This window comes from Dioscorea cayenensis, chromosome 4 (genome assembly GCF_009730915.1).
Source record: "Dioscorea cayenensis subsp. rotundata cultivar TDr96_F1 chromosome 4, TDr96_F1_v2_PseudoChromosome.rev07_lg8_w22 25.fasta, whole genome shotgun sequence".
In the NCBI taxonomy this organism is placed as follows: Eukaryota; Viridiplantae; Streptophyta; class Magnoliopsida; order Dioscoreales; family Dioscoreaceae; genus Dioscorea; species Dioscorea cayenensis.
In genome coordinates, this window is record NC_052474.1 from 20,735,766 (window position 1) to 20,751,628 (window position 15,863).

General features: G+C 34.8%; 4 protein-coding genes across 5 annotated transcripts; 2 read left to right on the forward strand and 2 right to left on the reverse strand.

The window, feature by feature from the left end:
* Positions 1–855: 855 nt before the first annotated feature.
* Positions 856–3,045, forward strand: LOC120258059 (pentatricopeptide repeat-containing protein At1g14470-like). Of its 2 annotated transcripts, XM_039265398.1 has the most exons (2): positions 1,036–1,117; positions 1,201–3,045. In XM_039265398.1, exon 2 carries the CDS (start codon positions 1,251–1,253, stop codon positions 2,640–2,642), a length of 1,392 nt encoding a protein of 463 aa, XP_039121332.1. In that variant the 5' UTR covers positions 1,036–1,117; positions 1,201–1,250; the 3' UTR covers positions 2,643–3,045. The 2 variants fall into 2 exon arrangements, with proteins under 2 accessions (XP_039121331.1, XP_039121332.1); XM_039265397.1 differs by having other exon boundaries at positions 856–3,045.
* Positions 3,046–3,289: 244 nt separating this feature from the next.
* On the reverse strand, positions 3,290–6,714 carry LOC120258212 (PHD finger protein ALFIN-LIKE 8-like). Its single transcript, XM_039265572.1, has 5 exons — positions 6,407–6,714; positions 6,267–6,299; positions 5,509–5,737; positions 3,943–4,066; positions 3,290–3,857 (listed from the first exon to the last, which is right to left on the reverse strand). The coding sequence occupies exons 1-5, from the start codon at positions 6,504–6,506 to the stop codon at positions 3,573–3,575; spliced, it is 771 nt and encodes a 256-aa protein (XP_039121506.1). The 5' UTR covers positions 6,507–6,714; the 3' UTR covers positions 3,290–3,572.
* A 2,377-nt stretch (positions 6,715–9,091) lies between these two features.
* Positions 9,092–12,502, forward strand: LOC120258211 (E3 ubiquitin-protein ligase CHIP-like). The gene is made up of 8 exons (XM_039265571.1): positions 9,092–9,343; positions 9,942–10,009; positions 10,110–10,173; positions 11,009–11,080; positions 11,449–11,582; positions 11,695–11,854; positions 11,951–12,061; positions 12,136–12,502. Exons 1-8 carry the CDS (start codon positions 9,233–9,235, stop codon positions 12,259–12,261), a joined length of 846 nt encoding a protein of 281 aa, XP_039121505.1. The 5' UTR covers positions 9,092–9,232; the 3' UTR covers positions 12,262–12,502.
* Positions 12,503–12,600: 98 nt separating this feature from the next.
* LOC120258210 lies at positions 12,601–14,069 on the reverse strand. Its single transcript, XM_039265570.1, is given in 2 exon segments — positions 12,601–13,096; positions 13,098–14,069. Coding segments are annotated over 2 exon segments (1,326 nt in total). The 5' UTR covers positions 13,992–14,069; the 3' UTR covers positions 12,601–12,664.
* Positions 14,070–15,863: the final 1,794 nt, after the last annotated feature.

Consider the following 15,863-nt stretch of genomic DNA (forward strand, 5'->3'; position numbering starts at 1 on the left):
TATATATATATATATATATATATCAAAAATATCGAAAAACTTTCCCCTATTTTTGCTTTTTTCGTTTTTTAGTCCCTCTAATATAAAATAAAGATTTTTTAGTCTTCGATTTAGACATTTATATTTTTTTATATCTAAAAGGATGAAAAATACTGGGATGACTAAAAGAAAGTGGATTTTTATATTAGAGGACTAAAAAGCAAAAAAACACACATGCAAAAATAAAAGAACTATTTTGATATTTACACCATATATATATATATATATATGAACCGTTATTATTTGGGTTTTTTTGGTATACATCCTGAAAAAACTGTTAATTGGACTTCCACATTCACAAGTAATTTTTTTGGAAGAACATCAAACTATGGTTTTTTCATTTTGAGACCGAAAGTTCAATTTGAATAGTTATTAAACTTCAATTTTGTTTTACTCGAGTAGTTAGCAAAAGATTCCGGGCATTTTGTTATGATATAGATGCCCAAGATCCTTTTATTAGAACATATATGATACACTTGTCATCAACTGGCAATTCTATCTCATTTGTAAGAATTTTCAACATTAGATCATAAAATATATCATATTCCCGAGTAATCATCTAATAAAATAAAATTAAAGTCGAATAATGATTTTGATTCAAATTGAAGTTTTGAAAAAAAAAAATTACATAGTTTAGTGTACTATAAAAACAAATTTAGTAATATACATATATTTAAGTAATGCATGTTAAAAAAAAATAGAAAATTAATAAATTAAACAATGTAATATTTACAATATTTCCATTTTTATTTATATACATTTATATATATATATATATATATATATAAATTGATCCACTTTGCATGTCCACTCTCAACAAGCATGCCAAGCTCTGTGCGCGTTTCCAGGCCGCGTCTCGGCACGCCCAACACCTGTTCGCCACAATGCCACAACCAACAACAACCCAAGCGCACGGCAACGCCGTGCAGCTACCCGGCTCATTCCCGGACGCCTCTGCTTTCCCGCAGCTCATCAAGTCTCTCGGCTGCCACGCCGTCACAGTCCATGCGCATGTCTTGAAGCTGGGACTTATGTCTGATCGCTACATCCGCAATTCGGTCTTGTGTTACTACGCAAAGTATGGGCCTTTCTTGTGTGCACTGAGTTTGTTTGATGAAATGCCTGACAGAGGAATTGTTGACTGGAATTCAATGCTCTCAGGGTTTTGGAAATGGAGTAGCAAGGAAGATGCTTGCAAGGTGTTTGATGAAATGCCTGAGCGCAATGTTGTTTCTTGGACTGTGATGGTTAGTGGACTTGCGAGGGCTGGAGAGTTGGAGGAGGCACGGAGAGTGTTTGAGTTAATGCCGGAAAGAAGTGTCGTCTCATGGAATGCAGTGCTTTCGGGTTATGTGAAGAATGGGCTGCCGGATGAATGCTTGTTCTTGTTCAATAAGATGATGAATTCCGGCGTTCGCCCGAATGAGACATCTTGGGTCACTGTTATCTCTGCGTGCGCGTCCAAGGGTGATTTGCAGCTTGCTAGAACATTAGTTCAACAGCTCGAAGAAAGCCGAGTGAATCTGAATTTTTATGTTAAGACCGCGCTTATAGACATGTATGCGAAATGTGGGTGTTTGGAGAAAGCAAGTGAGATGTTTGCTACAATGAAGGATCGAAATTCAGTGACATGGAACGCTATGATCTCGGCATACATCAGAGGAGGTGATGTTCAATCAGCAAGAAAGTTGTTTAATAGAATGCATGCAAAAGATGTCATCTCATGGAACACGATGATCTCAGGCTATGTGCAACATGGACAATGGACGAGAGCAATTGAGCTATTCAAAGAGATTTCATTGTTGAATAATATGAAACCGGATGAATTCACAATGTCAAGTGTTATCGCAGCTTGCGGGCATCTTGGTATCATAGAGTTTGGCCGATCGTTAGTTGATTACATTGCTGAAAACAGGATTCCCTTAAGCCTTTCAGGGTATAATTCGCTGATTTTCTTTTATTCAAGGTGTGGGAGTTTGGAAGAAGCCAAGAAAATTTTCGAAGAAATGCCCGAGAGGGATGTGTTTTCATACAATTCATTGATATCTGGCCTTGCCGCTAATGGCAATGGTTATGAGGTTCTCAAGTTGTTGAAGAAAATGAAGAATGATGGAATTGAACCAGATGCCATCACATATATCGGAACACTTACTGCTTTGAGCCATTCCGGACAACTAGATGAAGGTTTCCGAGTGTTTGCAATGATTAAAACTCTGACCGTAGATCACTATGCATGCATGGTAGATCTATTAGGCCGTGCTGGCCGATTAGATGAAGTGATGAGTTTGATCAGTGAGATGCCCGTGAAGCCACATTCGGGAGTTTATGGGGCTCTACTTAATGCGAGCCGCATTCACAAACGTGTTGATCTTGGTGAGTTTGCGGCGAAAGAGCTCTTTGAGCTTGAACCAGAAAATTCAGGCAACTACATTTTGCTGTCGAATATGTATGCCTCGAATAGAAGGTGGGAAGAAGTGGAGAAACTAAGGAAAATGATGAGAGAAAAAGGTGTATTAAAAACGGTTGGATCTAGTTGGTTAGAATTTTCGCGGGAAAATTCATCGGTTTGTCTCTGGCGATCAATCACATTGCCGATTGGATGATATATATCAAGTGTTGGAGGATTTGGGGGAAAGGATGAGAACAATGGGGTATATAGCTGATAGAAGTTGTGTTCTAAGGGATGTAGAAGATGAAGAGAAGGAAGAGATGGTGAGAGCTCACAGTGAGAAGTTGGCAGTTGGATTTGGACTGCTTGTTTTGGAGGGAGGGATAGTGATTAGAGTGGTGAAAAACCTTAGAATTTGTGAGGATTGCCATGTTTTTATTAAGATGGTTTCAAAGTTGGAGGGGAGAGTGATCATGGTGAGGGATAACAACAGGTTTCATAGCTTCATAGATGGCAAATGTTCTTGCAATGATTATTGGTGAAGTTTAGGTACTAAATACAAACTATTGTAAATTGTGTTTGATTAACGTTATTTGTACCGAATAACTTTTACTGAATTGATTGACTGCATGAATAATCACTCAAGATCAGAGCGATGTATTTCGGGATTATCATGTCACCGAGAAATTTTTGCACTATCTTGTAGCTTGAGTTTTATTCCCACACAAAATTGCAAGTGAAAAGCAGAAAATATAAGATTAACATCACACAGTTGGACATAACCTTGATTCAGAGTTCATACTGCTCATGCATTAAGATTGAGAAAATGCAAGAATAAGTCCATCCCATATTTTAATAAAGTGAGACAAAGATTTGAAGGTATATCAACAAAATAGCAGGCTAACAAGCATCACACTTTTGGACAATGAAGACAGTTATCCATGACAAAAGCAGTGTTTCAGCCCTGAAGAGAACAATAAACATGAATGAAAATTAAAAGGAAACATGGAAGACGGACAAGTCTGGAAACATAGATCCTGATTTCCATACAGATAAAGTTCCATATCTGCATTGAAAATGGTCCAACAAAGATGTTTATGTAGGCAGTTTCTAATATAATCAACCTAGATGACTACTGCTTGAATCATGCTCTAGCTCTCTTGTTGTTACTGCAGGCAGGGCACTTGTACTGCTTAATATGTTCAGCTCGGGCGGGGGTGATCTTTACACACTTGCCATGGAACCATTTCTCACACATGTCACAGCAGATCCAGAATTCGTCATTTGCATAGTTGTCACCACAGGCCCCACACAGAGTGTTACCATGCTCCTCGTCATCCTCTTCCTCATCATCCTCTTCTCCACTGTCTTCTTCATCCTTTGGTGGAGGTGCCTTCGAGGGCTTGGTTTGAGAGTCCTGGTGCTGAGGCTGTTGATGAGGAAGAGAATGGAAATTAGGTCAGGGTGATAAGAAAGAAAAAACATGTTGGATTATGCAAACAGTTGATAGTTACCGTCTTTGAGATTGGCTTGTTGCTCTTGCTACTGGGAGTTTTCTCTTTTGATTGCTTCTTCACACTTCCAGTCACAACCTCAAATATGGTGGGGAGATTGTTGATCATTTGAAAGAGTCGCCTCCTGTGATGGTGTTGCCATAAGGGAAACAAAGAAGTTGTCAATTATCAAAGCCAGCAGAATAAAAAATGTGATGCATCTGGAATGGAAGAGATGAACAAGGATCTGAATTGATGCATCATGGATCATGGACATACAGAAAAAATAAAGACTAACTTGCACATGAACCAAAAATTCAAAAGAAACATTATTATTTAGCAAATAACATGCAAATGCACCATTTTGTTTCAGTATTCCCCAAAAAAAAAAAAGATAAACCCATGCCTAAATATCAACCCTGTTAGCGACCACAGTAAAATGCAATTATTTTTCAGATACATCTACTAATCAGTAGAATATGACAGTCCATAAAAAATTCAATTTCATGGATCATGTAACTAAAATTTTTTGGCAGCTATTCAAATACTTGAGTAAACCAGCGCATCAGGCAAATCAATCATGATACCATAGCAACCAAAGTTTATACTGGTTTAGCCAATGAACATGAACTTTGAACTGCAGAACCATCACTTTTTATTGTTGTTTGAAAATTCAATAAAGTTATTGAGAAACAAAGGCACAAGAAAACTCCAAGAAAATGCTCTGCAGGATATAACCACCATTTTTAGAAAGAAATTATACACTGCTCATTAAAAATGTCTTTCAAATATCAGACCATACAAATTCCGGTCAGCATCAATTCATTTTCTAAATTGATCTAACAGGAAAGACAAAACACAATGGAAGAACTTATTTAAAACAATAATACATAATCATGCTTCACATACCAACAATTTCATCTGCAGCTGCTTGTTGAAGCAAGTGTAGGAAAATGGGCCAATAGTGTCATCCATATGGAAACCATTCTTTACTCAGAAAAACTGTAATATTAATTCAACAGTTCTTAAGCTAAAAACAGCACATAACTAACTATCCAAACACATATACCATATGGTCACACTCAATCACCAATAATGTCCCTATTCGTAAATTGGTGAAGCATGACAATGTAAATAACTATTGAACCTCAGTAACAATTTTTAGATAGATGTATGAGCTCAGTTATTTTCAGCATACTTCAGTGCGACAGAGTCAACAGACTACACGTTTACAAGATGCCCTGATTAAACTTTTAAACCTTGTGTACAAGAAAGAAATTCGTATGCTATAATTAGGTTGAAAATAAAATCTCCACGTTGCACTAAAATATTTCACAATGAACATTAATACCTTTATAACTATGTCAAGCATGATTGCTCAATGTATGGTATACCTGTGTTGGAAAAATATCACTCAATCAAACATGAAAGTTGTAAACTTATATCATACCAATGCGTATAGTTCCACAATCTGTATTTTAGTAAAAAAGAAGTCCATGGATTATATCTAGCAAATTTGAAGCCATAGTATGTCAATCATCAGCAAACACGAATAGAAAGACTGACAATACAAAAAGATCAAGCTACCTGGCATCCTTATCAAATCCAAAACGTGCTCCAAAATAAAATGCAACAGCCAACAACCACGCATCACTGTGAACTGCAACCAGTGCCAGCCAATCCTTTTCTTCCATCCCATCTCTGGCAAAATTAATGCCCAACGCTGGCTCAGGGAGTTCAGGAGGCACTTCTTCCGCAGGCAAAGTAACTTCCCATGTCTCATCAGGCAGTCCATACAAGCATAAATTCTCCTTTTCTGCAGTAAACCATACCATATAATTAATCACAAAAAAGTATTAACATTGATAACCAACTCAATCAAACATAAATGATAAATCCCATTTTCTTCTAAAATTGCGGCAAACAACATACAAAACAATCTCATAACTTCTCTACAATGAAACAGCAAATCTAACATATACCAATTGTAGCATTATGACAATTAAAAATCTACTTAACATACTGCAGCTTGCATGGTACTAAAATCAAGTTCCTACAGTCAAAATTTAGAGGAAAAAAAAATTCAGGAATTATGAATCCAGAAAAATTAAAAGGAGTAGATAAGCAACAAAAACATAAGAATAATAAAACGCTGATGAGCAAAATCACAGTCATACAGAGAGTCAAACCTACATAAAACTAGAAAAAGAAAACAATCATAGTCCTTGTAGTCCATCCATCAATCATCCAATAAACAAAAAAAAGAAGGAAAATCAATTCTCAGGCATCCTTTGTATTGAAGACCCAAAACCACAAAATCAAAGATTTAAGCTTAGAGAACGAACCAGGATCGCATTGCTTGTAGAACTTCTCCACATCTACAACCACACCAATCAAACAGAACATTAATACCAGACATCAAAACACAAAACAAAAATGGAAAAATAGATTACCAAAAACCAAAAAGGATTTCGAGAACCGATACCAGTAGTGAGGGCCTTAATCATGCCAGCTCGTCGGCCCCTAAAATCCCGGAAGACTTCCTCCGCCGTCCGCGGGTTGTACGCCCCCGCTCCGCTCTCCATCTCCGCTTCCTCAATGGATCTCTAATGGCGGAAAACAGCAAAGATTCACCTCGAATCGAAGGGAAAACAGCGCCTCGAATGGAGGATTAGGAACGAACGCTCGAAAAACTCTCGATTGCCGATGAAAAATTAGGGTTCCAAAAGGGAAAATTAGGGTTTTTAGGGTTTTATGTCTCGCCCTTTTTCTCTCTTTACTATTTTTCTCATCTCTGTTCTTTTCCTTTATAAGTTTTCGCTTTCTCTGGAATTTAGATGCGGTTCTGAATTATTTTACACTGAACCCCCTGAGTTTTTCTTAATTTTGAAATTTTTTTATTTTTTTCAAAAAAACAACCCCTGTCATTTCTCATAAAGTTCTATAATCAAAATTTATATATAATTTTGAGTGATTTAAAAATATATATATATATAATTTCTCAAAAAATTAACTCCATCTGTATCTATTATTTTATGGACCTGATATTGTAGCATGTTGTTTATTCATTGTTTACCATATCCCAGTGTTGATCACTTGTCAGAAGAGTTATATTATCTACCTCTTCATAGTTGAATAACACAAAAAATTTACATTCGTTGATTATAGTTCCTAATATATTATCGTAAATGCATATGGTAAGTTTTCATTATTCTGTTAGTTTACCAGTAGATTTATAATAGATATAGTTAAGTTTCATAATTATCTTTGTATCTATTTATTCCTATATTATATATTATATATATGGAGAAACATCATCTGGGACTTTGACGTCCCCAGATTTAAAAAAGGTTAAGAGAGGAATAAGAGGAGAGAGCCAGGAACAAAGGGTGTGGCAACAGGTGCATCAGTGGCTGGAGATGGTTTGGTTGGGTTGATATGTTGTCCCTTGTTTATAGGATAAGTTTTCGATGTTCTCGATGTACATCTAGTAGAAATAAATTTGGAAAAGATTGAGATTGGTTCATTTACTATTATAATCATGATCTATGGTTTAGATTGAATTATTGTGATCCCATTTTTTACTGTACTATTATTCATAAGCATAGTAAACTATGCATCTGAATAATTTCAGCCACTGATTTATGATCCAAGATTCCAAGTGTCTATAGTAAACTTGCTTGGAATTTGTATATGTTTATATTCAACCTCTTATATTTTATATTTTATATATTATATATTATATATTATATATTATATAATTACCAAAGTCATTATTATGCTGCAGTCAGTGGGGAATTTAAAAAATAAAATAAATAATAAATAATATTCATCTGATGTCAATATTGCCAGACATATTGGGACATCAGTACTATTAAATAAATTGAACAAAAAACACATAATGATGGATGTTAGTTGTTAGCAACACTCATTCAAGTCCGTATAAAACATAAAAATTACATTAAAATTTGATAAGATCTATGAAACATTTTTTTTTAATGAATTTTAAAACATGTAATAGTTATAACACTTGGATTAAACCTCTTCCGAAGAATATCCACAATATTATATTATTAGAAGGAAAAAAACTCATTATGTTATTTTTTTATTTATTTATTTATTTATTTATTTTTGAATAAAATTATTTTTATTTATTTATTTTGTGAACACCAAAGTTCACTAGTTTTTTTTATTTACAAAAATTCGAACTCAAAATCAACCATGTTAATTAAAATTTTTATTTATTTAATTTAATATTATATTTGTTGTGATCTAATATACATATGATTAATATTTAATAAAAGAGTTTTTATACAACTCTTGACATACTTTGTTTTTAATATATATATATATATATATATATATATATATAGTTCTTAATAGTCATAACTCCATAAGATTTTTTGCCAAATATCAATGGGTAACTATAACTTTGCCATTACCAATTCAAATATGGATGAGAACAAAAAATAAAATAAAATAAAATAAATGGATGCATTCTGTAACATGTGAACTTTTATTAGAACACAATAAACATTAACTTGATCCCAAATAATTGGGACTATTAGTATGTTGTTACTATTATTATTTTACCCATGTTTACCATGAGTTAGGAGTTCAATTAATATGAGGCAGGTTTTGCAACAGTAACAAAGTTTTTTGGGAATTATGTTCAATAATAAAAAGCTATGTTTTTCCCCAACAAATGCAATAATTTTTTTTATCTATAAATTATAAACTACAATTATAACTAATGTCAAAACCACTATTTTCATTATAAAATATAAAATAAAAAGGTTAAATCCAAACTATTATTATTTTTAAAAAATAATTTTAAAATTTGAAAGATATATAAATTTCATGACATAAAATATTCTAAATATGAATTTATTCTTAAAATATTTATCTTTTTTTTTTAAATTACAATATAATTTTCTTTAAAAAAACACACTGTCCATACCCAAAAAAACCTATCATTGATTTTTTTTTTAAAAAAAAATTCACTTGATAAAATGACTGAAAATCTTTAAATTAAACATTTAAAAAAAAAGTTTGAAATTTTTTGAGTTTTCAGGGACATGGAAGGAATTAACTTTTTTATTGAGGACTGTTTCGCAAAAAAAAAAATTCTCGGAAAATGATGAGTAAAAGGCGACGATTTTGCCTCGCAGTTTCATTGTGAATCTTCTCACCAAAGTATACATTCCTCGTTTCTTTCGTTTTTGCGATCCAAGAACAAGAGAAGACTGCGAGCTTGATTCTCTTGGGCTTCTTTGTTTACCTCGGAGAAGAAGAGAAGAGTAGGAAGGCGATGGCAACGGTGCCGAAGAGCGTCAGAAAGCAGGCTGAGGTGCTACGCAAGGCCGGCAACGCTGCCTTCAAAAAGGAGCGATTTGGTGCGGCTATTGATGCCTATACTGAGGTGAGAGACCATATATCTGGGCGAAATTTGGGATCTTTGATGTTTGTTGTACTCTCTCTCTCTCTCCCCTTCCTTTTTTTTGAAAAATTCCCCCATTTTTTTGGGTGATTTGATCTTTGTGGCATGTTTTCTTGTGGTTTTCTGGTCCGCATATAATCGATTTTATGGCCAATTTTGGTTCTTTGTTGCGAATTTTGTTCAATTAGGTTTGTTCTTGATCCATTCTCTGTTCAAACCTTGTTTTTTATTTTTTATCTTTTAAATGATTAACATGGATTGCGTCTTTTAGTTCTCAGTTTCCTGTTTTTTATTGTCATTTTTCTGATTCTCGCTAATTCTTCTGATTTTTGTTTGTTCCTCGTCCTTATTTTTGGTTCAAAATTTAATCTTTTTTATTCTGGGTCAATTAGAAGTCTTTCCTGAGTCAATTGCGGTCAACTGTGAGGTTTGTTAAAGTTAAAAAGCATTTATGTTCTCTATTTTAACCATGCTATTTCCTTATCAAATTTGAAAATTTATGCCTCCTTTAGTTCATGACATATTTGTTGTTCATAGCGGAATTGAATGCTTATTAGTTCTTGATTGGGAGGTTTTTCAGGCGATTGTGCTTTGTCCAGATGTATCAGTTTATTGGACAAATCGGGCTCTGTGTCGCATGAAGAGGAAGTTTGTACACCAACTGTCCTGTCTCATTTTCTTTTCTCTTGGAATTCTTTTTTCTTTAATTTTGAAGAAATTGATTGTTTCTTCTTCTTTGGTTGTGCAGTGATTGGACTGGAGTTGAAGAAGACTGCACACGAGCTTTGGAACTTGATAGTAGCTCTGTTAAGGTGAGCTTTCATCAGTTTTCTTCAATCAAAATTTTTTCTGTCATTGGGAGTTATTAGCATTTTCTAATACTTGAAAAGAGGCTCCTTTCCTCCCATTCTACTTCATGGATAAATTTAATGGTTGCAACATCTTGTAACTTTCTATCTGTTAACGGTTCCTGCAATTTGGTCAAATATTGTAGAAGTGTTGTTCAACCTCGTAGTTTTTATTCTCTCCTTACCTGAAAGATGCATTGATTGTCATCATAGTTCTTGTGGGTGATATTCTTGCATTCAAGAGCTGATTGTAAATATTGGTCTCTTGAGTGGAGGGTGAATCCATTAAGGACCTGTGTCAAAATATAACAGAATCCTTTTTTGTGAAATGATGTCTATTTGTTCTAATTCAAAATCAATGCGAATTCTGGCTTTTGCTGCACTGATATTTTTCTCTCTCGATCTTGCACTCCATGTAATATATTGAAGGAACTTCTTGTTATATGTTTCAGAACATTCAGGGGTTTTTCCCAATGTTGGTGGTTTTGAAACCCTTTGAAAAAAATTTAATTGTTCTAGTGCTTAATTACTACATAAATGATGTATCCATTTTCATCTGAATCTGATCCTTCATATGTTTTACTCTGCCGGCCCTTGAATTTCCAAGGTATATCGAATGTGCCACACCTCCTTTTTATTCTAAGATTTGTTTCTGAAAATATTTCTTTTTTTCTTAGTCATCTTTGTGTCAAGTAGTTTTGGGTCATGACCATACATTTGGAAATCGCTCTCAGCTACCCTTAACAATACGGGATATATTGCTTGTGTGATTGAATGATTTATCTTGTTTTTATTCCAGGCTCACTATATGCTGGGGCGTGCACTGTTGATTAAGCAAGACACAGTCAGAGGGATCAAGGAATTGGAGAAGGTTAATCCCTCTGTTCTCAATTTATAAATCCTGAAAAGTGTTTGTTAAGAAATGTTGGTTTCTTTTGTTAATGATTGCTGTGCTGTAAAGATTCTTATATTGTTGAGTGGGAGCTGTAAAGGTAAAGCTGCTGTAATAAAGCTTATTATGTGAATAACTACAGTCATTGGAAATAAGGCTATAGATCTGCTGCAAGTAAGCTGCAATATAGGCTTTTTTCTGACTGAAAGGGACCGTTATCTTCTGACAATGACTTTCTGATATGTTTGCATTATTCTCAAGTTACCTTCATCTTCTTTATTTTCCATGTTTATGGAGATGTTTCTCAGATGCTAATGAATAATTTCTATATAATTTGTTTGACATAGGCTTTGGATCTTGGGAGGGGTGCAGATCCTTCGGGATATATGATTGACGAGATTTGGCCGGTTCTTGCTGATGCCAAGTACAAGGAGTGGGAAGAGTTGTCTGATCGACGAGCATGGAAGCTACAGTGTTTGAAGTAGGTCACTCATATCTCCGTAAATGAGCAGTTCTGAGAATTCCATCTTTGATGTCCTTTGATGCACACTGCACGGCTATAGTCTTATCTGTACTAATGCTATATATTTCAGGGAATTGTGTAATGAAGCGCTGATAGAGCATGATTTTCTTGAAACCTCTCGTACTTTGGATGAATCTGGAAATGCTGCTGCTCGTGACCGCCTCTCTGAACAATTAGAATTATTAGGCAGAGTTTTTAGTAAAGCAGCTGAAGCAGATAAGCTGACTGAAGTGAGTCTTATAATTCTCTTTTCACGTGGCATTTTTATCGCTCTTTGAATCGTTGATAATTATTCTTGGGATTGATATTATATTGATATTATTTAGATACCCGACTACCTTTGTTGCAAAATTACACTTGATATCTTCCGGGATCCTGTGATCACTCCAAGTGGTGTCACTTATGAGAGGGCTGTTATTCTAGAGCATCTTCGGAAGGTGACTTTGTGTTTGACCTCTATTTCTGCATACTTTTTAGTACAGAACTTTAACCTTTTCAACTGTCAATAAAGGTGGGGAACTTCGATCCTCTCACACGGGAACCACTTGAACGACACCAGTTAGCTCCTAATCTTGCCATCAAGCAAGCCGTCCAATCATTCCTCAGCGAACATGGCTGGGCTTACAAGACTAACTAAATCCAACGCTATTATTAAATAAAGGGCTTCCAAGACAAGTTTTTCTTTTGTGTGCTGTTGTTGCATCAAAAGCTGATCACATTGTGTGTGGAGTGCCTATGTACAGAGAGTCAGGTTCAACTTATTGTTTAGTGAATCGAGCTAATATATTTTCATGTTTGTTGTATAGACAATTGGCTTCGACTATGGTGTTTGTATCGAAATGGAAGTTCAGAATGTGAATGAAACTTCATTTTAATTCCTTCTCTCTCATTGTTGTACAGAGAATTGCATCAGTGACGTTTGGATTATATTCTGTTATCTGATACAGAGAAATTTTGTAAAACAAACGATGATGAAAACTGAAAGACTAAAAGACCAAGTTAAGGTACTGCTATTTTGCTGTAAGTTTGGATGTTCTAATTCAAGTCATTGGTTTCTCAAGTAGGGCAGAGATGTACCACTCATTCTTTTCGATCCCTCTGTCGAGCTTCCTCCCTGCATTCCATCTCAATTTTTTGAACCCAATCCGATCAAACGTAGGCACATACGTGGAGTTGAGCTGATTTCCGATGCAGAAGAAGTGATCAAGCCAGAACAGCCCGCCTGGTCTCAGCACCCTGTAAATATCAAACAGCGCAAACTCCAACATCACGTCGGGGATCCAGTTGCTCAGCACATGCATCGAATGCACGATGTCAAGCGTATTCTCAAAGAAAGGAAGCCGATTCGCGACACTGATGTGCAGCGGCACAAGCCCTCGTGATGCAATGAAGTTATTGAACGGGCCATCGAAGTTCATTGTTGTGGTGACAATGGTAACCTCATGCTCTCTCATTCTCGCAGCAAATGTTCCCGGATCCACCTCCAATGTCAAGACCGATACGTATGGTCCCCTTCGGCTTCATCTTCAGCACCTGCTCAATTCCATAGTCAAGCTCACCATTGTCAAAGGTCCACCTTGTCTTCTCCCTTCCATTAAGATCAAAGCAGTCCTTGCAGTCATAAGATCCCTTGTCCTTGTTTCTCTCAACAAGACATTGATAGTTCTTGCAGGTATATGCATCCCAGGTGATGCTAGAGTCTGGAGGTATGCTCCAGAGACTCTCCGGAAATGGAGATGGTTCAACATAACCAGCAGGGGGCTTCAGGTGGCATCTCCGGCGAGGAAGTGGCTCACAACCCTTGAGCATCAAATGCTGCGCGAAAACATCATCAGCGGGGCATTCTCCGCCAATTTGATAGCTCATGTACTGCATCAGCTCTTCTTGGTATCTCCGGCAAGCAGTGCCAAGAGCAGGATAAATCTCATCAGCGCCAAGATTCGGTGTGAAGCCTAAAGGGAGTTTGTGAGGACCTACAGCAAGCTTAAGCTCACCGGAAAGCTTGTGTCGCCAACCATCTGACTCCTCCGGCAATGCCTTCTCCTTCTGAGCTTTTCCAAACTCAGTCAGGAGTGTTTCTAAGAGTGAGTTAGAGGTCATGAGACGACGCCGGAGCTCCACCATTTCGGTCTGGCTTGAAGAGAGTTTGGCTTGTGTGGAGTTGAGCTCATGGAGGAGTGTTTCAGAGTCAAAGAATTGAAACTTCGGGCCGTATTTCGACAGTTTGAAGTTCGCCGAAGGTCCGGCCACGAGGTAGATGGTGAGGATATTGGTCGAGAGGACTAATAAGATGATCTTGAGCTTGTTCCGGATCGAAGAGCTTTGTTGTTGTGAAGGTTTTCTATGGTAATCATCCATCCCACCCATTTCTACTTGTTTTAGTTCTATTTTGCAGTGTAATTGAGAACAATGAAAGTTTTCATAGAGCTCTTAATGGAACCAGTTCTCTTTCACTATCTCACACTTTTTTAAAATTCAGTTAAGGGACAAATTTGGCGGGAAACACGCGGGAAGTAACGGCTAGTTTATTGCTTTTTATTCCTAGTTCAATGTAACCCGCCTTTTGTGCCGTTCTAAGTTTTTATATATTCCTTTTTTTCTTTTTTTTTTAATTGTTTTCATTAATTTAATAATTAATAATTACATAAATAATAATAGAGGTTTGACTGTTTGAATGGACCTGGCCAGATGGGTTAAGCTTGTTTATAATGAACAAGCAAAGTGATTTAGTCTTCATTATTTTATTAGTTTTTGAAGGTTGCTAATTAATGAACCTATTGATAAGGTCTCAATAATAATATTTTAAGTTTATTATTAATGAAAACAAAGACTTTGTTACTTTGATTTGCTTGGAAGTAAATGGACTTTGAAATCAATAATGAATGAAGCCATGCTTTCTTCACATGTGATGTCTCAATGTTGTTGCTTTTCTTGCAAGTTCTTTGCACATTCACTGTTTAGTTGGGCTCTTATTTCAGTGTTCTTATTATTAGATTTGGTTAACACCGGCAGAAGGTGGTCCTAACTGTTAAGAAGAATCTTGGAGTTTATTGAGCTAAAAAAAAAAATTTATATGGATAGTTCCTGAGAGACACACATTACTACCAGACTAGTTTGATCATTTTTGTCGGACTATATGAAAAAATACGACTCTCTAAATTATATTTTGGTTGTGTTTATTTTGTGTTTTGTTTTCTAAAAGAACATATAGAGTTAGTGTTTTAATTCAAAATCGAAAAACATGAAACATTCGAAAAAGAAAACATAGGATTATGTTTTTAATTTAAAATCGAAAAATAAAAAGTATATTACACATTTAGTGAATTTTTTTATATTATATTATTTTTTTTTTTGTCCCTTGAGATTTGTTGATTTTTTTAATAAATTATGATCAATCTATTTCATTAAAAAAAAATCATTCTAGATAATTAATAAATCATATATTCAAAGACATATTTCAAGACATTTTGACCACCGCTGGGAATACTTTATGAATTCTGAACTGGCATATGAATGAACCTAATAAGATAACAATTACTGACTCAAGAATTAATAAGTACTTAGCTATAGTTTTTACAAATATAAATATTAGTCTACTTCTACTCGTTTGATGTGGCATATAACTGCGTATGGCATAACATTCATACTGTCCGAGAAAAAAATGAAAACTTAAATTTTGTATTTAACCATGTTTTTATAAACTTAGCAACTTTTACCAATAAATCGATTATTTCAGAGTGATCACATGAGATTAATTTCCCAATTATTTTTTTAAAAAAATTAAAAACAATAATCTAATATTTTTTAAAATAAAATATGAACTAATTATATTAGAGATTTTCATTAACATGGAGTTAATATCTCAACACATCTGTGCCATCATTTTGTATGAGTTGAGATTTAAATTTATCTCATGACACAAACAACTTTTATTATGAACCCAACTGCAATGAACTAAAAAGATTGTTAGGTTATTTAATAAATTTATGAAATTCTCAAATCAAATAATTAAGTAATTTAATTATTAAAATTTTCAGAAATAAATAATGATTTATTTATTTATTTATTTTGATCTTTTCGCTTTGTCGGAGGAGGCACAAACTAGTTTAGGGGCATCAATTCATTTGCTTAAACAAACCCAATAATAACTCACTTAGATCATATTATTGATATAATAATCAATGGTTTTTTTATTATAAAATCTAATTATATATATCTAATAAATACGATAAGCGTTGT

What these genes read in the sequence shown, in the direction of transcription:
- LOC120258212 (XM_039265572.1), bottom strand. Translation starts at nt 6,506, where the DNA reads ATGGAGAGCGGAGCGGGGGCGTACAACCCGCGGACGGCGGAGGAAGTC. An exon ending in GATTAAGGCCCTCACTACTG is followed by an intron (nt 6,300 to 6,406) that starts GTATCGGTTCTC and finishes GTGTGGTTGTAG; the next exon opens with ATGTGGAGAAGTTCTACAAG. An exon ending in ACAAGCCAATCTCAAAGACG is followed by an intron (nt 3,858 to 3,942) that starts GTAACTATCAAC and finishes CCTCATCAACAG; the next exon opens with CCTCAGCACCAGGACTCTCA.
- LOC120258211 (XM_039265571.1), top strand. Translation starts at nt 9,233, where the DNA reads ATGGCAACGGTGCCGAAGAGCGTCAGAAAGCAGGCTGAGGTGCTACGC. An exon ending in TTGATAGTAGCTCTGTTAAG is followed by an intron (nt 10,174 to 11,008) that starts GTGAGCTTTCAT and finishes TTTTTATTCCAG; the next exon opens with GCTCACTATATGCTGGGGCG. An exon ending in TGGAAGCTACAGTGTTTGAA is followed by an intron (nt 11,583 to 11,694) that starts GTAGGTCACTCA and finishes TATATATTTCAG; the next exon opens with GGAATTGTGTAATGAAGCGC.
- LOC120258059 (XM_039265397.1), top strand. Translation starts at nt 924, where the DNA reads ATGCCACAACCAACAACAACCCAAGCGCACGGCAACGCCGTGCAGCTA.